Below are 25,657 nucleotides of genomic sequence, written 5' to 3'. Positions count from 1 at the left end.
GCTAAGATTGATTGCAATGACAGCTTGAATGGTTATTGACAACAAATTGGTAGGCACAATACAATTAAACATTGTTTAATTTCCTCTGGATATAGAATTCTCATTCTATATCATTGCAGAAAATAAAAACATTTTTACATTGGCTTATGGCCAGTCCTTATGAAGTCCAAACAATGTATATGGACTAAGCATAAGAAATTTAACTTAGATTATATTAATGGGTTGAAAACTGGCTAGAGGCCTTTATACGAAACGTCCCTCACTGTGTGTACGAACAGTATGAAACATCCGTGTGTAAGCCTCCTTAACGTACGAAGCGATGTGCCTCATCTTTGGGCCACACCCGACCTCAGCATCGTTTCCCCGACACCTCTAACCTCACGAGCCGTACGTCAGACTTGCAAGTCCATCAGTCACGGCGTAGGGTATTGTCTGACATGAGCGTCGTTGGCCGCCAGGGAGGTTAATACTGACGATTTCCAGCCGCGGAGGTTGACTGGTGGGGGAGAACGCTGCGGTTTTAAGTGCATCGGCCCGACGCCCTGACGACGACGACGACGACAAGGACGACCCGCAGCTGGGGACGCCTCGAGCACGACCTCCACCACACGCCACGGATGGGCACAGCAAGTGACTGACTGTGGTGCCGCCTGTGTACCTCAGGGCTATGGTATGACACTCCCTCGCCGTTGTCTATCACTGACGTTCATCTTGTGGTGTGTTGTTTGGGTCTTCCCCTTCCCTTCACCTCCCATTTCCTATCCCTTCCCTTCACCTCCCATTCCTATCCCTTCCCTTCACCTCCCATTCCTATCCCTTCCCTTCACCTCCCATTCGAATTCCTTCCCCTCACCTCCCATTCCTATCCCTTCCCTTCTCCTCCCATTCCTATCCCTTCCCTTCACCTCCCATTCCTATCCCTTCCCTTCACCGCCCATTCCTATCCCTTCCCTTCCCTTGGCTTACCCTCCCTTGCCTTCCCTTCCATCCCTCCCTCCCTCCCTCCAATTTCTCCCTTTCCTCGAATCTATTATTCTTGCTCTCGCTTTAAATTTAGAAAGAGCCATGAATTATCACAATACCTTACCAAGGTGTATATATTATGTCTACAAAGGCCTATGTTAATAATTATGTCTACCTCTTGGTGATATTCTTGTGCTAAATTTTACGCTTCTCTCCAACTTCTTAGTGTCCACCCCCCCCCCCCCCCAGGGCCAACGTTCAGCATATATATATATAGGTCAGGGTATGTTAGGTTAGATTATGTCACTTTAGCCGTTTTAAATTTCCAGAGGTATAATATAGGGGCAAACTAGACAAGTTTGTCCCATTGGTAAAGTTGTCTTTCCTGGGGGGATATGGTGATGTACGAAGACTATTTGACGAAGCTCGTTTGGTGTTTGTTAAAACCATAAACTGTATATTAGTGCTTAATCCTAGACTACTACCATTACATATCTCTTTCTGTGCTTGACACCCCCCCCTCCCCCTCCTTTGTTCCCTTAATCCTGCTGGCTCTGTGGATCTATTCATACATTAGCTTGGCTGTAATGACCTGTTCACATACTGTGACCAAAACAACATTCTAAATAGCCGTTGGGGATTTGAGGTGCGGTTGTGGCAAGTTGACTCGAGTCGTCACAAGATCATCTCGCTGTTGTACAGAAGAGCAAACATTGGAGTGAGTAGACATGACAAAGCACTGATAAACAAAAATTGTCATAAAATAATGAAAGCGATTGGTTCCAAGCCTCGGTCGATCCTCGACTTGTCATGAGTCACGTTTCACATCGTGTATCCTTTCAAGATGGCTGGTTCAGGGATTGTCTGAGGTTTTAAATTAGACACTCTTCCAACCAATTTTTGGGCCGAGAGGGCAAATTGTCATTTGCCACTTGCCCAATCACTTGGGCTGGACGGTAGAGTGATGGTCTCGCTTCATGCAGGTTGGTGTTCAATCCCAGACCGCCCAAGTGGTTGGGCACAATTCCTTTTCCCTCGTCCCATCCCAAATCCTTGTGCTGACCCCTTCCAAGTGCTATATAGTCTTAATGGCTATCTTGAGGTTATCTTGAGATGATTTCGGGGCTTTAGTGTCCCTGCGGCCCGGTCCTCGACCAGGCCTCCACCCCCAGGAAGCAGCCCGTGACAGCTGACTAACACCCAGGTGCCTAATTTACTGCTAGGTAACAGGGGCATAGGGTGAAAGAAACTCTGCCCATTGTTTCTCGCCGGCGCCTGGGATCGAACCCAGGACCACAGGATCACAAGTCCCGCGTGCTGTCCGCTCGGCCGACCAGCTCCCTATATATATTGGGGCTTGGTGCTTTCCCCTGATAATTCTCTCCCTTCCCCTCCCTGCACCTCTGAGGGGGGGGAGGGCACTTTTTGTCTCTGGTCCCCAGTAGACCAAACAAAACTTCTGCAACTGATGTGACATCTTAGCATAGAACAATCTTAGTAATATATCTTCAGGGAGCCACAGGAGCTCCACCAAAGAGAGAGGCATTTTATTAGATTCAATGCTGTATTTTTTTTACTACCAAGGCTTGCCTTTTTTTCTACCAACGTTTATCTTTTTTTCTACCAAGGCTCGTTTTATTTTTTTACCGTGGCAAGTCTTCTCTTCCACCATGGTTCTAGAGGTTAAACTGTGCCTCTTCCACCAATATTTTCCAAATGAACTGCATCCCAAGCAGTGGTGTGTTGCCCTCTGCCAATTTTCCATCTGGTTCCTGTTTGATGCTCTTCTTCCTTGGCACCAGTTTGTCTCCCTCCCGTGTCACTGCTTCTCTTCTATCTACTTGGGCAAATCCATTTTCTCTCTTATCTTTTGTCAGTTTAAGTTTCCTCCATTAGAGTTGGCTCAGTAAAATGAAACTTCTCTCTTAAAGGCTTCATCGAGGAGGTGGTGAAGGGTTAATTGCTCCTTCAGTTATTCCATTTCCCTCTTCCTTTGTCCCATCTTCCTTAGGCATCCTTGGGTAGCCTGTGTAAGAAATGAGGTTGTTTGCTTCACAACTTTGTTGTGGTGGTGGTCAGGATAGCGGCTAATTGCCCAGCTGGTAGCAAATCGGTAATTAAAATTGATTAACTTTTTGTTTGGATGGGGTTTATAGAGTCTTATATTTATGCTTCTGTATGCAGTAGTGAGATGGTTTCTTGGTGATGGTTTCAATTAGATTTGCCACCGATTCCATTGTCCAAGCACTTATCCAGACAATTTGGAATATTACTGGTCATGGTGAATGAACAGGTCATTAGAGCCTGGCAAACAAACTGTCTGTGAACCCATATAGACTTCTGGTTCAAGGGACCAGCTGACAGGACGGGCACGGAATGAAACATTACCTTAATCTCGCTGCTTTATATTTCTATCAAGTTTGACATTTCTGGGGTTCTGGGTCCTGGGATCGGGCTTAATAAAATTGTGCTACGCATTGAATCGAGATTATTACATTTTATGAAGACTCGATGCAAGGTATTTTTTGTTATTTCCCCCTCAAATGCTTAGTTAATTTTGTTTGCAAAACATTTAACATTAATCAACTTTACAGCATGCTGTTCTAACATGGCAGTATTGGACAGCTTTTGGCATTACTGTTTTCATCTTTTAATCAAGACACTGCATTAACTAAAGCTTCAAAATTTACGTTATAAGGTACAGTAGCTAACCAGTCTTTGCATGTTCTTATAAAAACTTGTTTTTGTTGTATTTTCATCACTATGCTAAATTTGTGATTTTAATCATTATTTTAATTAAAAAAGTTGATATTACATTCTTGGCACTTATAAATGCTTAACTAATATCCCCCTCCCTTTTCTTTAAATTTACATATTAAAACTATTGACTTTGAAATTTTAGACATTAGACTCTCAAACCATTATTAACATGTAAAAACTGTTCACTATTAATGGAATACTAATTTGTACATGATATAAAATTTAAGCTTATTTTCCATACTCCTTTTGGAATATTGCAGATGTTAGAAAGCTTACATCAAAAGGAACCACCATCTGAATTTGTTGACGTTGCCGAGAGGAACAGAAAGAACCAAAGTCATGGGGTGAACCGTGTGGACCGACTAAGGTATGTAAGGAATCAATGGCCAACAATAATGCATGAAGTTAATTAGTTTGTAGTTTAATTAATTAGTTTGCTGTTTAGACTATTATATTGTATGCATAATCATTATTAAAAGACTTTTAGTTACAAAAACACACAAATTTACCCTTTATATTTGGCTTCCTTTACAAGTAGGAGTAAGATACTTGAAAACAAGCTGAAGATATAGGCCCTATTGTGTTTTTTAGTGTTCTAGTAAATTTGTTATGAAATTAGATGGTGAAGAGGTTCGCTGCCTGTGAGGTGATCAAAGGAAGATTGTGATCTTTAGCTAATACTAGTAATTAAAATATGTGTTAAAGTAGGCATTCACATACGGTAGTTAAATAAGATAAGATAATGGTTATTCAGGTAAAAGTACATACATTCAAAATGAGTTACAAACATGATGTTGGATTTCTAGATAGAGCTAGTACATACTATGCCTAAAGCCACTAATACGCACAGCGTTTCGGGCAAGAAGATGAGGATTCAAGAGATGAGGTCTGGGAAAACTGCATGCTACAAAACAAATCATGCTATTCAAAGGTAATGTTATATGGCTGCACTCTATAGACCTTCCTAAGTTAATCTCCTTTCCCAGTCATATCTCATAAAGCACGTACCTGAACATCTGTTCTGTGTAAAGCAGATTTATGCACTTATAATGACAATTTGAATAGGCTTTATAATTGATTTTTTTAATGGGGGAATTTCTTGGGGTGAAACAGGAGTTTCAAAATGTTAATGGGCCTTGATCCAAGAATATAATCTTAATAGTGCATACAACGTAATAAAAAATAGGTTACCAATCCAAGAATATTATTGAAAATGTATTTAAACCACAAGTAAATTCCGTGTCATGAGAGCCACATCTCTTGCTATTTTTGTTTTTTTGTCACAGTACGGTATGTGGTCACATGATGTACCTGTATTTGAGCTGCACCAACTCACACTACGTGAGTCTGCTGTTTGCTGTTTAGACTATTATATTTCATGCATAAAAGCTGTAATTTTGTATACTGTGCATGGAACTAGAATTTATTTTATTTTATGCATAAAAGCTGTAATTCTGTATACTATGCATGGAACTAGAATTTTGCCCTTTCTGTTAACAGCCAAGATGAAGAATTCGCAGCTGCACAGGAGGAATGGGAAGCTGTTCAATGTGTGGAGCCTATTCTGTGCTCACCTCATAAGGAAGACTTTCACAAAAGTCCCAAAAAGTATATTGATGGATCATCTTCCTCTCCAGCCAAATCTCCTATAAAGTCACCCCAAGGCCCACCTCCCAATGTTAAGATCACGCCACACACAGATTTTGACGAGGTGTGGGATTTCTTCACACGGCAAGATATGAGTCATGTGATGGTAAATAAAAGCTTTTCTGTAGGCCAGTGTTGTTGAACTACTACGGTACCAAAAAACAAATTACAAATTATTTTGTTCAGCAGCAGGTATCATACTGACAAATTAATGCAGAGACTTGCAGGATAATGGAATGTCAGTGTAAATTAAGTTACTTAATGGCTATAAAGTTATCTTTTTTAATGTGCTTCAGCAAACACCTCATGGGTACTAACATAGGTATAATTGTAAATTGAATGCATTTCTTTTTTCATGTAGAATTAAATCCTGATTATCTAATCTCTAGATATTCGATTCATCTAAATATCCAATTTTTTAAGATTCACGTTTGAATTGGTCAACATCAGTAAACTGTAGTATGTTCTGTCTTCTAATCTAACTTTGGGCTAGTTTTGAGTTTGCAATAATTAGCTGTTAATTGTTTGCAAATATCCCACCTTATACCATGATGGTGATTTTGATCTGCCAATTAAAATTATAATACTCTTGAATAGATCTATACAAATTATAAATAATGCAAGCATATTAACATGTATACTAGCATTTTTTAAACTTCATATTGATATAGTTACCAGTACTAATTTGATGCACACAGGAACTTGTACTTGATTCATATACAGCACAGGTATATATAAATATATTTTTTTCAGGGCTCCATCAAACCAACACTTGAACAAAGAGGGATAAATGGTCTCTTTCGCTCAATCTTTGGACCCAAGAAGCTGAAAGCTGAACTTATCGAAGAGAGAGATTTGCTCTTTGCTATTGCACAATGTGAGTACTGTACTATTTTCGATGAGAGCTGGCCCATTTATTAGCTGTCACAAATGAACACAAATCTAAACACCTTTTTGTTTTCAGTTACCATAAATGTTTCTGACCAACTCACTCTTGTTCTTGCACTCCCTGCCTGCATATTTTACTTTTTACCCAGTTGTTTGAAGTTGAGGATAGTTTATTAAATATTTTGAATGTTGGTTTTGGGCCTGCGTGCTTAAAGCACTCGAGCTACAGTTTATTTTGTTATCTCTTGGTCTGAGTATTAGAAATTCCTGAAAATAAGCTTTTAGATAGCTGAGGATTTAACTTGGAAAAGTTACAGCTTTGTTATCAAAGTCCCATCTTTTTAAACTAATAGAAGATATCCATAATAATAAATCTATAGTGCTTGTGGTCCTGTGCATGAGTTTTTGGCAAATTTGAATCATATTTTCAGTCATGAGCCTCTTTTAATTTTAATAATTTCTTCTGTTACAGGCCAGTTTGATAATAATGAACCAATTCACTTCCAAATTTTACAAACAGTGTATAAGGTCCTCACTGGTACCAAGATTGATTGTCCTCGATTTGGTAGCCATTGGGATGTAATTGGATTCCAGGTAAGACATTGCTTTTCATTGAAATTGTTGGTTTAATTTGTAACCAGAGAAAGTTATCATAAAGGATAACAAAGTCTTGCCACATTATTCAGCAGAAGAAACATGGCAGTAAGCTATAATTTTTGTAATTTTGTATTCATAATTTTTGTTCTTTTGTAAATTACAATTATGAATATTAAATTAAATTGAATAAGTAGAACTGATACAGTCCTAACCCTTAACTTCGGGATCTGTAATATTGCCATTTTTTTTTCCAATGGAGTGCATGACGTTGTTATTGTCGTTTGTCTGTTTACACAGGAAGTGCATCTGTATTTCCTTCTGCATGTTCAGTTCACTACTGAATTGTATCTGAAATTCTATAATGGTAAAAAAAAAAGGCAGTAGGTAATGCATGCTGTATTGAGGATGGCAATCATTATCCTGTGTTTTAAAGTTTAAATATTAAAATGAGCTCTTGAAAATATTTTGCTGAAGTAATTTTTCATGCTGCTCAGCCTACTTTGTATTTAAGCAGTGAACTTGTAGAAAAATTAATGAGTCTTACTAAAAGTACCTGTTGATGTAAACCTAGAAGTCAAGAAAAAATACCAGACATAATTATGGGTAAGGGGAACTTTCTACATTCCTGTAAATACACTCCCTTCACTCCCGTAAGGAATTTCCCTTCGTTCTCATAAGGACACACTTCCAACTCCTGCCAGGACACACTCCTCACTTCCCCAAAGACGCTACCCCCAAGGACACTGCCCCCTGACTTCCCCAAGGATATTGCCTCCCACTCCCCCCAAGGATACTGCCCCACTTTACCATTCAAGTGGTGAATAGTCGTCATGGCTTAGTACTCTCTTCTGATAATTACATTACATTACATCCCTCCACCCCCTCCCCAAGACACTTCCTTCTCTCTCCCTCCCTATCATTCACTGCTGAAGGACACTCCTAATGCTACTCTTTCAATTTCCCTAAAGGGCATTCTGCCCTAACCCCCCCCCTCCCAGGCATGCTCTTTACCCTTGAAAAGCATAGGTTAAATAGAGCCTTACCTTTTCTACCCACAGTAAAAAAAAAGCTTTAGCAGGTGACTATATTCCAAGTTGTCGTCTGTCAAGTGCAAGATTTAGGGCAGGTTAGGCTGTGCAGTTGCCCATTTACTCCTCCTCTTTTTATCCCCCCACGAAGTAGATTTTATGGGGACCGTCATAAGTAAGTATTATTAGGGCCTCAGTAAAATAGTGTTTTTGCAAAATCATTTTTATGGGAGTCTCCAAAATTGATTTTTTAATTGTTTTTTATTAAAATATTGATGATATAATGGTGTGCTCTTGTTGATGCAGTCATAGGCTGAATAATTGACCAGTCATTGCCCAGGGACTTCTACAGTCCTAAATTGCAGCACTAGTGATGTAAATTTTCTGACAGAGTGTAGTGCTTTGAGAAATTTGGTGCTGTACTTGGAACAGGTCACTTTATGTTGCCTTTTGCCTCTATAAATATTATTTCCCCCCTATTATTCCAGTACACATGGGCATATTTATTGAAACAATTATTGATGACCAAATTTATTATTGGATTTACTGGCAATGTATGGTAATTATTCAAGATTTTTATTTCTCTTAAAGGGAGTTGACCCTGCAACTGATCTACGTGGTGTTGGCCTGCTTGGGTTGGTTCAGGCACTCTATTTATTAACCCATGAGCCTTTGCTGCCTCTTGCTCGGGATATATTCCGTTTGAGTCACGACCCACACTCTCAGTTCCCACTCATGGTGCTCTCAATCAATGTCACAAGAATATCTCTACAAACTCTCCGAGAAGGATATTTAAATAAGTAAGCCATAGTAATTTGTCATGCAGTAATTATTTTGTATCAAGTTTCATTCCCTAGAATTCTGATACTAATATTATATGAAAATAGTGAAATAATAGTGTTAATTGTATAGCTATGCTCCTGCCTACAATATATATTGAATCACAATTATAGATGCTTTTGGAGACAGGATTTTTTATCTCTTGCAAGAGTATATGGCATATTCCATCCACGTGCTAGCAGAGAATAATGTGGCTGTAAGTAAGCTTGTCCATGAAGCGTATATACGTATGCTATTCTCTTTTAAAAACTTAAAATGCTGGTTAACACATAAAAAAAAATTTAGTTTGGAAGGTCTCTGGACTCTTCTCATTTTGCCACATACTAGCAGGCAACCTTATAGGCTCTATTGGTTATGGTTATACTGTACTACGATTCAAGAAAAACTCATTTTTGTGTGATTTTGAAAGTGTTTAGAATTTTGGGCCAAAGCTCCAAGGCTTGCCATACAATTTCTGGCATGTTAGGGGTTAAGGATGCAAAAGTTAAATCTATAGAATAAGTAGATATTGTTTTGACCTACTTCAGTTTTGAAATAGTTGATGAGAGAGACTTGAACATCCTTGTGTTGCGTGTCAAAATAAATGATAAGCATTTTTTTGTAGTTTTTAGATCTTTATGGCAAACAGAATTTCACCTTTTGTCTTCTAATCATACTCTACTGTGCATAAGTATATAATATAATGGTAATTATTATTTTTGTTTACAGAGAATGCAATAGTCGTAGTAATGTAAGGCATGTGCTCAATCAGTTCTTCACTGCAGTCATGTTCCACATCTATTGGATCTGGAAAACTGAATCCAAGACTATAAAAGATTCTGGTTTCATAATAAAAGGTTAGTGTATTTAAAGTTGACATTGTTTGCCAACACTTGCTCACACATTACATAAACCACCACACATTTGTACGTCACCAAATACACTCTCAAATATGATCGGACACTTATGCTATTATGCACACACATGTAAGCATATATGGACTGCATGTTTTGTGGCAGTCATAAGAATTTTAACAGTGTCATAGTTAACAAACTCCATACACAGTTTCAAATGTGGATATGATAGAGCCCAGTAGGCTCAGGAATCTGTACTCCAGTTGATTGACCGTTGAGAGGCGGGACCAAAGAGCCAGAGCTCAGTCCCCCTCTCCCTCCGCCCGGTACAACTAGGCGAGTACTGTACTGTTCTACATAACACTGATATAACAGAAAAACAAGGTGGTATGAGAAGATTGTTACTAGATTAAACTTTAAACTTTCAATTGGAAAGAAAGAGTTGATAGCTTTTATTGAAAGCTTTGATGTTGAAATTGGCATCTTGTCTCAACAGGATTGTCATGATCATTACTGGCTTTCCTGCCTCGCACGGTCCCTGCAACATCCTCACTCTCACTTATGCTGTGCTTTGATTGTTGCCCATTTTCAGATGGGCCCTGTTCCCATTCACCACCTGCATTTTTCTGTAAGAATGTCTCGCAAGATTCCCTCTCGGTACACAATTCCAATACTGTATCTCCTCGTGACGTTCCATCTTTACTCCCATGAAGAGTCCCACTTAAAATGTTTTGCAAGACCTTGACCCACAGGGTAAAGGCTAGTACCCCCTCCTCCTGTTACGAAATGGAGTTTCCTTGAACAATTTTCTTCGTGCTCCCACTCCATTGCCCTATTCACCAAGGGTCTAAGTTTGCTGATGGTGTTGTCTACTTCATTATCATTCCTGACCTAACCTGTTTGTGCTGCCTATTCCCGTAGACTAGCATCTTCACGGTGGAACTTTATGCAATTTTGTATGCTCTTTGACACTTGCCTTTTGGAAGTCAATGTTCCTTTGTCATTGTCGTTGATTCTCATAATCCCCTCTTGGCTCTGGAGTCATTTAATGCTTTTAATCCTATTGTGGCTGAAATCCAATATAAGCTGTTTGATATCTCTATCAGGTTTAAGACTCAAGTTTTGCTGGGCTCCTAGAGATATTGGTATTAAACTTGAATGTGCTGACACTGCCACTAAGAAGGCCATCTGCACATCCTGTTTCCTAGAAAGGCATTCCATATTTAGATTTCTATCCGGTCATTCATTCCTCAATCCATGAACTTTGGCAGGGTCATTTGTCAGGGGCTACAGATAACAAACTATGTACTCTTATAAAGTAACCTCTTCCCCTGGCCTTCCTCCTACCACCATAATCGAGGGTGGGAAACTGCTCTGGGTAGGTAACATATTGGCCATACATGCTTAACTCATGGGGAACTTAATGAAACACCTTTTCCTTATTGTCCAAGCTACATTGTCTCACCTTCGGTCGTACATCTTTTAGAATGTTCGGGTTTTCAGGACAATTGTCATTCTTGTTTTCCTAATGTCTCTTGAGGTCATCTGTCCCCTCGATAGAATCCTTGGTGAATCTAATATCCTTGCTATTGCTCAACTTATGTCATATGGTCTCATATTGTCATCCAAAGTTATATTTATCCCCTTTTGAATATCCAGCAACATTGGTGGTGCTACATAGTCTTCCTGGCTTGATGCCTTCTTTTGATTATTAGTAATATAAACAAGGTTAGAAAATGAAAAATTGGTAAATTAGTTTAACAAGATACAATATTGCGTGGTTCTCTATAAGTAATGCAGATGTAATGAAATGATGTTTCCAAGTCTCTGAAATGTTTGTTTTCATTGCAGATGCGGAAGCCTACTGTAAGCGAAATGTGAAGACTGTTTTGCAGAAGCTGCAGGCACAGTTACGCAAATACTCACACGACGAAGCAGAAATGCTGTAAAGTTTAGTGCTGTAACCCTATTCTTAGGCTCATTCAAAGATCTCATACATAATTCAAGACCTTAGAGTAAACAAGAGCTGGGCATGTCAGGTTGTGATTGTTATGTTTACATTATCGTGTCATTGCTGCTGTGAATGAAGCTAGATAAATAAATATACAGTATAACGTATTTTTCCATTTAAAGTTTTGGCATTTATAAAAGCTAAGTTAGAAAACTGTAATACCAAATACAGATGACAGATGGCCTCATTATTATTTTTAAGGATTTTTTTTTCAATATTCAGATTTGTGTAGGTACAAATAATTTTATTGAGCAAAACATCTATATATGCATTTGAAATTTTGTCATGTATCTATAGGAGAATTTTTAAAGAGTTGAAATAAAAAGAACCTTGTGCCGATCTGATGTGCAGCATATGTTTGTCTTGGCTTTTCAAGAAATCAATTTCAAGTCAATAAATTAAGTATTTGTTTGCATTAGTATTTTTTTGTATATGTGAAGAAGATAATTTCTGGCTCTTGTTAGCAGACTTAAAGTTCTCCCTTCCTACAATTCATATTAACCTGTATCCTGTTAATTTTCCCCTGGAACAGATCTTTCCATTGGTTTATAACCAGGTCTTAAATTACATTTATAATGCACAAGACTATATGGATATCTTCATTAATTTTGACACAATGCTGTTGCACATCAGTTCTATTACACTTCTCTACCGTTATAGTACATGATTAATGTTAACTATTTATGTGAACCCTGTAGTATTGATGTATAGTACAACACACTTTAATTTGTGTATTTATGTGTACAATAAGGTCAGGCCGACCTACTTATGTAAGTTGTTTGAAGGTAGCTCAAACCGATTTTAGTTTCTCTTAGAAAAATCTGATTTTGATAAGGGGTGTAGGTTAACACGTAAGAGATGAGCTCTGGTAATTGTGTGTTAACATTCCCAATGCAATACAAACACGATGGAGGGGGAAATGTTAACAGTGGTCCTGGTCATAGGGAAGGCTCGGTGAGCAGTGTGGTTTCGTTCTCGCTTGATTATTTAACGTTGAAGCTTGAAAGTGTTGAAGAGGTGAATGGCAGGGTATGAATAGAAGGCTGTTATCTTGTGTAAATAAGTCATTAATATTAATTTAAGAAAATAGATGGGTAGAATGTGAAATTTACCTGCACTTGTCCTATTTAGTTATAACGAGATCTTAATATTAATTTATTTTAAGGATGTGGAAATATTAGGATAGAAAAGAATGGTTATAGTGAAGGTTATCCTTTACAGCAAAGGTTATTGGTTATTCTTTTTATTTATTGCCAGATCTCTCCTTTCTGTACAGGAACAGCTTTTGTCAAGCACAGAATAACCAATGCATATAAACCAACTGAGATCTGGTCTTGTTGCATATGGACTTAATTTAGGATAGGTGGGTAAAAGGCACTTGAAATCACAAGAACATTAACATGATGTATCTCTGAGAAAATATTAATGCCATATGATGGGATTGAACCTGCATCCCTGAATACCTCGGGCACACATACTACGGATTGAGTTCATGCATATGCCCGGGGGGTCTACGGATGTAGGTTTGATCCCTTTATACGGTCCCAGTATTATCTCACTTTTAAGAGTTTATCCTTTTTCAATATAGGCATACTGTAGATGCTTCTCTGGGACAATATAAGAGTTGTGATTTGTGATGCACTGTAGTTACAGGGGCCTTTGCAGATATATTTTTTAGCAAAGTTAGAAAAGAACTTGGAACATTTTTATAGGTTAAGTGTGCATGGAAAAAGTAAATTTTAGGAGGAATGGCAACAGAAGTTTGCTGACACTGTTTTATATGCTTTATCAGTTGTATGCGAAGAACTGCAAGATTAACACTTTCGTCCGGCGGCGATGGATATTGAGTCCATAATTAACTTGACGAATGTCCGGCAGACACACATTTTGCATCCAAAATTTAAATATTTGTTAAAATTCCATTTATTGTTCGATTATTATGGAACAAATTCTAAAATGTGCACCTTTAGATTGCGAACAATTTGATACCATAAAGAATGGTGTAGCACAACAATTGAGGTCATAACACTGGAAAGAGTATACATATTTTAGTGTGAGTGCACGTTCCTGGGAAATGCCAGGCCCACCTTGTGGTGGGCTGGGGCGCACACGCCGGGGACGCGAAAGTGTATTTCGTAGTGTATTCCAGTGTTTGGCAAATAGCCTGAGAACTTTGATTCCAAGTTCATGCTGAGGTTAGTTATTTGTAAATATTTATATGAGGTGTTTACTATTAAAGCAGATGCTACAGAACGAGTTAAATGTTATTAAGGGCTTAAGAGTCGAAGATTTCCTCAGTCACTATTTTCTTATCAGTGTATACGTCTTTGTGTAATTTTGCAAGAAGCTGCATTCTTTCAATAATTTATATACGTGAAGTCAATTTTCATATGTTAAGATTAATACAATGAGAGGAATATCTAAAGAGGCCTGGCCTACCTTATATTTAAAGGAATAAAAATTATATATTAAAACTTAAAATATGGTGGGAAGATATATGGATGGTTGAAAGGAACTTGTAATTTAGTCTGGATAAAGGTTGGTTAAGATGAATCCAATCATTTCAAACATTTGACTAAGAAGTGTGTAAGAGTTCATATCAGGAGGAAATGAAGTTATATTCATATACAGTACTGTACTGTATATCATAGTGTCAAGTTAATATAGAAAACTCATTATACAGTACTTCACTGATATAACCTGATTATTTTTCAGTGAGCCAAAGTGTGAAGGACGTAGGTGTGCATGCGTTGTGTGTGTGTTGTGCATGATTTATTTATAGAAATTGTTGTTTAGTAGAATAAAATATGCCCTTCTAAAATAGGATATTGCATTTTCATGTACTATACATGCAAGCCTTTTATAACATGGCAGTTACATTTACTGGAAAATGGCATGTTATCTTAAAATGTGTAGTATAAATGGGCTAACATGTTGGAAAAATTAGGTTATGCTCCCAGTTATGGCAGAGTTGTACACTACCTGCATACTGCATTGAGATTGAAGTTGTGAGAAATTGTGGTGTTAATATGCAAATGGTGTATGCGTGTGAGTGGACAGGGACAACCGTGTGGGGATGGCAGGGAGAGCTGTAGTGGGTGGTCAGGTAGAAGTGTTGGTTAGGCAGGTGGTAGTGCATTAATGCCTGCCTATCATAGCTTACCTTTCAATGGATGGGTGGGTGGTAGTGTGTTGGTGGATGGATGAGTGTGTGGTAGAAAGTGGGCGTAAAGACAGATGTAGTGAGTGGAGTTGTGTTACTGCCAACTCGTCAAGTGACTCAAACATGCCAACCAGGATCCACACACGTCGCGCCGACTCTGTTCCCCTCCCTGGGCGGGACTATAGAAGGGATGAGGTGATATTCTATACCACCTTTATTCTAGAAGGGATGATGTTTAGATACAACTACATAAATATCAGCTGACCTGGCCCATCACAAACTACCAAGAAAATACAATGGAAAATTCTTGGTAAAACTACGTATTACCAAGAAAATACATAAGGCTTTATAACAAATTTAGTAAATGAGGAGCTGAATGGATAAGAGGGTTCATTTGATGAAAGGGGTGTGAATGGTTGGGGAGTGAAGTGGGTGAGTAAGTATGAGAGTGTTTGTGAGAGTTGGTGGGTGTGAAGTGGGAGCCAATATCATGATTGTGTTTTCTGGAGAGGACAGATGAACCTACCATGAATGCATGTTATAAAATAATAGTGCATACAGTTTAAATGTGATCACTCGATTAAAACTGGGTTATGTCGAATATGTCTTGTATAAATGCACATTGTATAAATATCGACTGTAATATTGTATTTCATTTTTTGTATCAAAACATGAAAATAGGTTTTGTAGTGTAGCTGTTACTGTGCAGAGAGGATTGGACCTGGCATGTCATAATAGAATTCAGGACAATACAGGGAACAATACAAAATATGGTTCAAATTTTCAAAGATATGCAAAAAAAAAAAAAAGATTATATTCGGTGTATGGGGTAATGAAACCTATCTTAAGATATTAATTTTAAGAATATTTCCTGTTTAATTGTACAGTACAAGTAAAACTTCTGTTAGTTTTTTTGGGGTAGCGCTTCAGTGTTGTCGGCTTCTTGGTGTGCAATTGAAGCAGTTTATTTTGTTGTTTGTTTACATTGGTCAGGGAGAAGACACTGCATGTGCCCAACTAGCCGTGTTGTCTTATCTCCTACCACAATTCTTGGCAAGTGATGTAGCAAGGGATTCCATCTAGTGTCGTTAATCTCTGTCTTCAGCAATATAAAAGGTAATTGGGATTTCTTGTATTACACACTCGCTTTTCTTGTTTAATTTGGTTTTGACTAAATTCAATTATATTGCACCTACATTTGTTTAATATTCATCTGTATTACTGAATTCTTGAATGATGGTTCATCTCATTATTACGAGACTGTCACTGGCAAGTGTGTGTATTCACCTAGTTGTGCTTGTGGGAGTTGAGCTCTGCTCTTTTGGCCCACCTCTCAACTGTCAATCAACTGTTTACTAACTTATTTCCCCTCCCCCCCCCCCCCCACTGCACGTGTGTGTGTGTGTGTGTGCGACTACAAGTACTGTTGTGGTTATAAACCTCTACATTCGTACCTAACATAAATGCTTGTGTGCAGGGAGAGAGGAAATTCCTTTGTTTCAAGGAGTAATGAATTAAACAGATACAGTAAATCAGTTTTTACTATCTTGATATGAATAAATTAACATTTTCTGAAATTGAGGTGAATTAAATCTTTTTGGCACGAATCAAAAATTACACTCATCCTTCTCGGGTTTAGTGTGTGTGTTCCTGCTTAATCTGGTGGGATAATGCAATTCTAGATTTTTTGTACTTTTAATGAGATTGAAACAAATATGCTAGTGACAAGCTATTTTTTCACACAAGATGAGGCTGATGTGTTAATTTTGAATCCTATATATTTTTGGTAAGGGTACCAGTATTATCTAGCTTTAGCATTTACAAATATTGGTGCATAAAAAACAAATATAACCTTTGTGTTCAGAATAGATTTGCTTTATTGCTGCGTTTTTAATTCTCTTCTAAAGTGGCTGAATTTTTTGTGCACCTAGATATGAATCATTGTATTGATGTAGTTTATGTGAAATTGTGGTGTATAGTATTTTGTGAATATTATTGTACTCCCACTTGTATACTTTCAACAGTTTCAAACATTGTAATGTTGAAAATCATTGTAGCCTCTGAGCTATAAAGGTTTTTGATCTTGTTAAGAAAATAAAGTCTTGGTGGAAAATTTTGTGGGAAGTCGTCTGTGGGAATAGAATATAAATATATATATTTAGTTTAGAATACAGTACCTAGGGACCATGTTTAAAAAAAAAATAAGGGTTAAAGGGTTGAATCCACGCAGCATGCCTCGGTTGATACTGTAATAGGGGGTCAATGTGTTGGGTTGAAGATTTGTTACCTGCTGGTAGTAGTACGTAGATATTATCTAAAAATAGCATCCCTTATGTTCGTGTTTCCTATACCAAAGGTTGCTGTAGTAGACACTACATGCTTTTAGCTAGCTTTATGTGTGTGTTGAGGGATTCGTACTTAGTACAATGCTGTATTTACCTTTAGGTAGATCTTTTAAGTGCTTTAAAGCTTGCATGTATATTTTGTGTATTTTTATTGCTGTATCTTTAAAATTCATCATTTTTATTTAAGACATATTTATCAGTTGTAGAACTTTATTGTATTGATTTTGAGACGCATTGTCATTGGTGTTAGTAGGAGGAACATGTGATGCACTCTTGTATGATGATAATGCTTCCAATATTACAGGCTAAACTATGACAATCTCTTGGCTTAGAAATGAAACCTTACACTTTTAGTGATAGATATTTGTGTATTGCTTCTCAGATGATAGTATGACAGTGTTTGCATGTCAGTTGGCTGTTATACAGTGCACTGTTTTGTGTGTTTTTCTTAGTGTGATGAGCCATATCATGGAGGTGATTGAGCATGAGCATTTAATAACTCCATCTCATATGTATGCAATACCTCAGATGCAAGATCAAGCGGTGTGTCTCGAGAAGGTATAGCGTCTTCTCTAACTGCAAGAAAAGTTCTTTTTTTTTTTACTTTCTGAATGGTGCAAGCTAATGAAATTTCTTATTGTTATACCTAAGTACATGTATTTAGGTATAAATAGTTTACCACTATTTTGCTTTAGTTCTCATTTGAGTTATTTGTGGTAATTAAGGCTTTAGCTCATGATCACTGTAGCCAGTATCATGCTAACTGAAACACGGAACTATTGTAACTGAAATAATTGGTTATGCATTAGGTTATGCATTAATATTTTCCCATTGTGCAATATTAACATGGTTACTATATCAAAGGTTGCTCAGAAATACATAATCTGCTAGTAAAAGTGGTATTTAAGAAGTAACGTCTACATTTATGAAAGGTTTGTAACATTATCATTAAATCAAAATTGCAAATAGTCTATGAAAAAAAAAGACTGGCATGAAAGAATACTGAAACTTTATTTTGATAAGATCAATGTAAGTGAATACAGTACTTCAGTTTAAGTGGAATAGATGCACACATAAATATCCAAGATAATTTGAAAAGATATTGTACAAATAAAAAAAATATGCTTGCAGTAATAGTTGGAGGGTATACTGTACAGGGCAATCACAAGAATGTTATATACAGTATCTGTGAAAGGTATTGAAGCTGTCGATGGGATTGAACACCCATCCCTAAACTCTGATAGTCAGGTCCAGTCCGTAGTGCACGTGCCTGAGTTCATGGATGCGAGTTCAATCCCATCGTACGGCATCTAGTGTGTTCTCGTTTATTGAGGGTATTAAATAATTAGTACTAATAATAATTCATTGTGTTGAGGGACAGGAAGACGGTGTGTATTCATACATGTTGGGCTTAAATTGAGGTCTCCCCATGCTCAAAGTCGAATTATTGACTCACCCAGGATGCAACCCCACAACAAGCTGACTCACTTCCGAGTACCTACTTACTACTAGGTGAAAGGAAATGTGCCCAACCATTTCTGTCTCGCCTGGGATTCGAACCCGGAATTCTTGATTGTGCGTTGAGAACAGATCTGACTGAACTACTGGGACCGGTAATAAGTAGCTTTTAAATACTGGTCAAGAAAATGTAAATATGGCAGGCATTTCTAAAAAGTAAAACATACTGTACAAGTTTTGTAGTGAAGTGGGGTTATAGTTGTACAGTATAAATATGTTTTAAACATTTTGTGGCTATAGAGGAATCTAACAAAAACAAGTGACGATATAAAAATAATGTTCACGAGTATAGTATTGTACTGCAAATCTTTCTCAATTATGTATGGAGGTGAATAATTGTTACTTTATAGTACCTGGTAAAGTATTTATGTAGAATGAATTGTGATTTTTCAAGTTTCAATATTATATTTGTTTATCATTACCTGTAACTGAAAACTACATTTAGAAGCCTCACTAGTATCACAAGTGCAGTGATTTTTTTGTATAGAAAATATGAGTACAGTATTATAAAATAGGTGAGGGATATATTACTGTGGTTAAATTTTCATCATACAGTAGTATGAATTAAACATTGTAATTTTGAAATTAGTATTCGAACAGAAGTAACGCAAACAAGGAGTAATGGTTTCGACCTCAACAAGCCATTATATAGGACAGACATCAGAAGATGCTTTTTCACCTATAGGGTTATAAACCCATGGAACTGCCTACCTGCCATAGCCTGCTGCTGAATTTCAAAATCCAGCTTGAAAAAAGCATCTAGACAAATGGGGGAGGGGTGCTTTAACAAGCTACTGGCTTCCTGTCCTGGTCGAGGCCACTAGTGTTAGTGGCCCCTCGGGTATATTCAGTGTGTTTACAGTTCAGGAGAGGCTTTACATGTGCAGTCAAGTGTACAGTGTGTCTTAGTACAATACTGTATATTATTTACCTGACCATTGCTTTGCTGATTTTGTTACAGTTTGGAAATGGTGAGGCATGTGATTGACATTTTTTTTTTCTGGTTTGTCCGGTTTAAGGTGAATACATTATGCTAGTGTTTTCAACTTCTTAATTGAGGGGGGAGAGAAATTGGCTCACCTGAACACACACTGAAGTACTGTACTTTGTGATGAGCTTATATTAATACTGTAAGTCTTAATTTTAGGTATACCTGTCACATACCTGTTGATGATTCCGAGGGTCAACGTCCCCGCAGATAATAAATGTAAACAAAAATAGAACTTTGTGTAAGTTAAAATGAATACAAGAATGCTGGCAGAGCTTTTGAGGTATATGTAAGATGGAATAAAGTTTAATTTCTAATACTTGTGTTCATATTTATAATATTTTATGATAGTATGCCATCTAAATTGCATTTATTATCATGCATTATTTTTAAGCCATTTCTTGCTTATTCCAGCAGTGTTTAAAGTTTTTTTTAAATATACTGTATTTAAGTCCATGTTCAAAATAACATTCAGAGTCTGCTCAATGCACCATGAAGGTTGTTTCCACATTCCTAAACATTTTGTCCTTTAACTAGCCCTTTTGTCTGTGTATCCTCCACTTGACATTTGTGCTTTTCTTGTTAAAGTGACACGTCGTGATTCACTTGACTTCTGGGTAGTGTATGGGATTTGTTCACTGCAATGGGCAGTGCAGTCGTGCCGAGCCTAGCTCCTCATACATGTTGGCGCTTTGTGTTTCTACAAAGGGTAATGCATATTGATTATTGTTTTCTGTGATTGCCTTCACCTTTTCCCTACAGGTGTTTATGATCAAGGCTCGGAAATTTGTTTCATCCGAGATGCTTCCCTTGTGTCTAGCATCCTTGCATCATTTTAAGTTTTTCTTCGTCTCCAAAGATGTTGGTGAATGCTTCAGTGAGTGAAATTCATCCTGTAGCTTCCATTAAAATTGTAAAATTAACTTTTGTTAGTTACAGTAGTCTGCTAATTCTCAGTGTGGCATTGTAGTCATGTGTTGATATCTAGTGCAATGCAGTCATCATCATCATCATTTGATCCACATTTTGTGTCAATGTTTGAATACCAACATTTGTGCACAGGGTTCCAGTAACTCACTGGTATCTCCAATCAGACTTTAGCTTCATGTTCTTCCATCATTAATTTTTCTTCATTGTGATACGTGTTAGCATCTTTAATTTTCCTAATTTCTTTGGCTGTGTACAGCACAGTACTTGTTTTGGTAGTGAAGAAAACAAAGGAATCTGCAAGTGTGATGCAAATTCTGTTGTAGTTCCTATCCTGGGAAAGAAATAAGTAAATATCAGAAAGGTGTTAGCCTGTATGGTTGTGGCACAATATGCAAGAGTTCCTTGATGGTATTCAGGATGCCAGCACAAGCTCAGAAAAACGTACAATCTTGTTATTATGGTAGATTTAATGGAGTCTGAGAGCATCATCCAACATAAATTGGCAGTAGTGATAAGATGAGAGGAAGACAAAGATAAGTAGATTTAATCATTTACATGTACCAATGTTAGTGACCTAGATTTAAGAGTTGTGTTGATTTCAAACTGGTTCACTTAATTTTCATAGCATGTATTCTCATATTGTATATTTTAAGTAAATTTTTATGATTGAATAATACACATTTGTCCAACTTGAAAAAAAGTGTATTCTTGGTAGTTATTTGATCCCAATTTCCGATACCCAACTTTGGTTTGATTAAGTATTTGTAGAGTTTAGCCACATTTATTCGTGTTATGAAAATTTATTTCTTTAATAATTCGAACGGTAAATTTTTTCCAACCTTTGAAATTTTATTAAAACATTTAACACACAACACAGTATTTATTGATATAATGTTTGAAACATTTTCCCCTATTTGGCTATACAGTACTTAAATAGTGCTCATAGTATCATCGATTTATTTGGGTAAAACTGTGGTTGTGAACAACTGTATATGAGTTGTGTATATTTTAACTACTGATCTTGAATGGCATTATAGTGCTGAATGTATCCTTAATCCTTGAAAAGAAACTGGTGCTAAAGAGACAGGTATCGGAGCCTTTTTGACACTTTTAATGCGGTATGTGCATTTTGCTTTTGGTCTTGGTGCTTTTTTTTAATTTAACAGTGTTACATTTATATATCTCATTCAACCCATCATGTTATTCAGGGGTGAGCTTTATCGAGAAAGAAATCCTTGGCATTCATCTTGCGGGAAGCAGCACTACTAACTATGCCACACCTTGAGGTTGAACAAGGGTCTATTTTGAGATAGTGAAGATACTGTAACACCCTTAAACTGTCAATTAATACCAATTAACAAGCTATTGAAATATGGGGTGTGTTACTTGGTGCCAGATCATTAGATTGATTTAAGTAACGTGAATCAAAACAGGATAAACTGAATATTTTTAAAGACCATTGTGCTTTGAATGGTTACCAATATTGGTTTTTCATTTGATGATGTAGATAAACAGAATTTCCTAAAAGTTCCTGTTTGAAAGTCATGCATCATCAATACTGTACTGTTTATCATGTGCTACAAGGAATCTTACTTTTGTATGATGTTATATAATTTAATGTTTCATGTTTGCTTCATGTGCTTTATATAAAAAAAAAAAATAGGCAAACTTTTTGAGTTTAAAGAGAAATTTTATACTTTCTTTGCTAAATAAATAATTTCTGCTGTTTGATGGAATTTTTGGTATTACAAATTAACATATCTGAGATCACTAGTTGCAGGAAATACAAGTAAGGAACATGTATTTTTAATTTATTGAATGATCACTACACACAATAAGGAACATGTATTTTTAATTTATTGAATGATCACTACAAACAATAAGGAACATGTATTTTTAATTTATTGAATGATCACTACACAAGCTTGCATATACTATTGTTTTGATTGACCAATGACCTAAGAAATATTTTTTATTTATCTGTTTGCTTACATCATGAATTGGTGTTTTTAAACATGCTGCAAATTAGAAAAAGAATAATGTGATGGCTTATATGATAATTAATTCTCATGGTACTAGTGTTAAGTGTTACAGGTACTAGTAGGCCTACATGTGTAGAAAATAAACTGATGTACTATGATGTATCAAATGCTGTGATTTGTCAGTTGAGCTTCTGCTCTGTTGTTAAATGTATAACTTTCCACCTTTGTATCAAAACACAGGCACATAATGTAAGACTGCTCGTCTTATTTAACCCTTCCAGTTGGTATCTAAGAGTCTAAAAAGTATAATTTAAAGAATAACGGGTGATTTAATACGTAATAAAAATAAGCAACACTGAATGTGACCAAAATGGGGTGATACTCGGCATATAACACATGTATTTTTCAGATTTACAGTCTGATATATGCTTCAGCTAGCTGTATTGTACTAAAATATTTGATCCAATCCACCAACTAAGCATTTGCATTAGAATGGGAGCTTACCAAACTTTACCCATAAAAGTCTGTAAAATGTACTGTACTGTATATGAATGTAGACTGGAGAAAAGTCATTAAGACTAAAAGAAATATGACATGTATGTACTGTACTGTATAGCCCAAACATTGACACGTAATCGATACAACCTTTAAAATGATCTCCAACATGTAATAGAATAATTTGTATGATGTACTGAAAAAATCGGTTTACGGTGCTATGTCCATCACAAAAAACAACTAAAGCTGTCATAGAAACTTCTCTTCTGGCTTAAAGTGTGGTGTGAGACTAAAGCTTTTAGACTTAATTCCCACCAGTGTGCTGGCCTTATATGGAGACTCTTGTATTCCTTATTTTGCCTCCTGGGAATCAAGTCTACTCGGGAAGCTGGGGCTCAACGGGGCAGCACAATTCTTTGATGGGGAATCTGCTAGAGTCGTCTAGACTAGCTGAACTAGGGGCATTGAGGGGTTAGCACCCCATTTGCTCCCTAGTGGGCCAGCAGACTCCTCGATGGTGACCTGCGTATATAGTACAGGATATCCTAGCGATACTTGTTCTACATCTGCATTCTTCCCTCATTGGGCTCTGTGATGCTACAGTGAAGTACTGTACATGTACCATATTGCTATTTAATGCATATCTTCCCCCTTAGTCTTCCTCCTATCACAGTAACAAGAAGTGGGAAATATATGGCCACGTTATGTATTGGCCTTGCATGATTAATTCATGGACACTTTGGAACAGAGGACTTGCACCTTTTTATCAAAGATTATTATTTAATTGTCGAAACTTCACTGTCCTGCTAATGGTCTCTCACCTCATAGAATGTCCAGATTTTCAGGATGATTGAAAATCCATCTTAACTTCAAGTCATTTATCCCTCCGTGAACTGATTCAAGTTCAAGTATGTTTATTGAGAAAAGGAAGAAATACATCTCAAAAGGATAGAGTAGCTTAGACTTTCTCCCCCCCCTTCCCCCGTGAACTGATACCTTTGATATAACTCATGTTTTTTGTACTCTCATATTAGCCATCCTGATTGATTTCCGGGAGGGTTCCTACAGTGGCCCCTTTGTGCTTGCTCCAAGGAAAGCTCTACTCAATTCAATCCATGCCGAAATATTATGAGCTTACGGAAACCAGAGGCCAAAATCTTGGCTCCCTCTAAAGACGACCAAGAAGGGAATCCTAGATTACCCTAACCAAGAAAAGAACACCAGAAAGTTGGGCCAAACCAAAACATACATACAGCAGCAATGTAAAGAGAATATAGAAAACGAGACAGCAAAGCCCCGAGACAAACAAATTATCTTAGTCACGAAGCGGTTCTTTCCTTAGTTCCACCTAACGAAAGCTGCCGTGTGTAAGTGAGGGTGTGATACACAATCTTAGCGTTTTTTATTGGATTGTGAATGTACATTGATGATTAAGTGGCACGTTCTTGCAAATCCATTAATACACATAGTTTGGTTCTTAAACTAACCAGTAAATGTAATGATAGGTATATTGTAATAGAATTTGAAAGCAACGTAATAGCTAAGTTATAAATGGATAAAATAAATTACAGTATACTGATGAAGTTGCATTTCTTTAGTAACAAACTGAGTTAATGTAGCAGCTATGGCCCCAACTCTACTTGCGCTTCACCATCGATTTGGCTTGAGTTCTTATCCTGGCCGAGAAGGATTGATTAGGCACCAATTTTTACCTGCACGCCCCTGTTCACCCAGCAGTGAATGGGTACTAAACATAGGGGAAAGTTTTACCCTGGGTAAAAAAAACTTGAGTTAAAATATCTTTGTGAGTAAAATAACGTTGTAAAGTTAACAATGCACACTTTACTTGTTGAATTAAAAGGACTTGAAAAATTAACATTAAATTAATAATTAAATTAATTAATTAAAATTAACACTTCTAACAATGGGGACTTACATTTTTGAAAGTGCTACCTTGGGTAAATTAACAAAGTAGTACAACAACTTTATATGAAGTTAAAGTTATTGAGTGGTAAGGGGAAGGGGGGTTTCCGGCGGAGCCCCCCCCCCTAAAAGCTATACTTATTTCTGGTACTCACCTAGTTGTGTTTGCGGGGGTTGAGCTCTGGCTCTTTGGCCCCGCCTCTCAACTGTCAATCAACTGGTGTACAGATTGCTGAGCCTACTGGGTTCTGTCATATCTACACTTGAAACTGTGTATGGAGTCAGCCTCCACCACATCACTGCCTAATGCATTCCACTCGTTAACTACTCTGACACTGAAAAAGTTCCTTCTAACGTCCCTGTGGCTCATGTGGGTACTCAGTTTCCACCTGTGTCCTCTTGTTCGCGTACCACCAGTGTTGAATAGTTTATCCTTGTTTACCCGGTCGATTCCCCTGAGGATTTTGTAGGTTGTGATCATGTCTCCCCTTACTCTTCTGTCCTCCAGGGTCGCAAGGTGCATTTCCCGCAGCCTTTCTTCGTAACTCATGCCTCTTAGTTCTGGGACTAGTCTAGTGGCATACCTTTGGACTTTTTCCAACTTCGTCTTGTGCTTGTACAAGGTACGGGCTCCATGCTGGGGCCGCATACTCCAGGATTGGTCTTACATATGTGGTATACAAGATTCTGAATGATTCCTTACACAGGTTCCTGAACGCTGTTCTGATGTTAGCCAGCCTCGCATA

The 25,657-nt window shown here is 37.3% G+C and overlaps 1 protein-coding gene across 6 annotated transcripts; it reads left to right on the top strand.

The window, feature by feature from the left end:
- The first annotated feature begins 292 nt into the window (after positions 1-292).
- Positions 293-22,748, top strand: LOC123754378 (ELMO domain-containing protein 3). 6 transcript variants are annotated; one of them, XM_045736736.2, is made up of 10 exons: positions 295-670; positions 3,558-3,661; positions 3,984-4,090; positions 4,574-4,654; positions 5,224-5,476; positions 6,124-6,247; positions 6,731-6,852; positions 8,475-8,683; positions 9,432-9,559; positions 11,408-22,748. In XM_045736736.2, exons 3-10 carry the CDS (start codon positions 3,984-3,986, stop codon positions 11,503-11,505), a joined length of 1,122 nt encoding a protein of 373 aa, XP_045592692.1. In that variant the 5' UTR covers positions 295-670; positions 3,558-3,661; the 3' UTR covers positions 11,506-22,748. The 6 variants fall into 6 exon arrangements, with proteins under 6 accessions (XP_045592691.1, XP_045592692.1, XP_045592695.1 ...); XM_045736739.2 differs by having other exon boundaries at positions 296-670; positions 4,530-4,654; XM_045736735.2 differs by lacking the exon at positions 3,558-3,661 and having other exon boundaries at positions 293-670.
- Positions 22,749-25,657: the final 2,909 nt, after the last annotated feature.

Source organism: Procambarus clarkii, chromosome 18 (assembly GCF_040958095.1).
Source record: "Procambarus clarkii isolate CNS0578487 chromosome 18, FALCON_Pclarkii_2.0, whole genome shotgun sequence".
In the NCBI taxonomy this organism is placed as follows: domain Eukaryota; kingdom Metazoa; phylum Arthropoda; class Malacostraca; order Decapoda; family Cambaridae; genus Procambarus; species Procambarus clarkii.
Note: the sequence above shows the minus strand (reverse complement) of the source record. Positions and strands in the feature narration are given on the sequence as shown.

Excerpts from the sequence above, each read along its gene's own strand:
- LOC123754378 (XM_045736735.2), top strand. Across the intron at positions 4,655-5,223 it reads ACAAATCATGCTATTCAAAG|CCAAGATGAAGAATTCGCAG; the intron begins GTAATGTTATAT and ends TTCTGTTAACAG. Across the intron at positions 8,684-9,431 it reads CGAGAAGGATATTTAAATAA|AGAATGCAATAGTCGTAGTA; the intron begins GTAAGCCATAGT and ends TTTTGTTTACAG.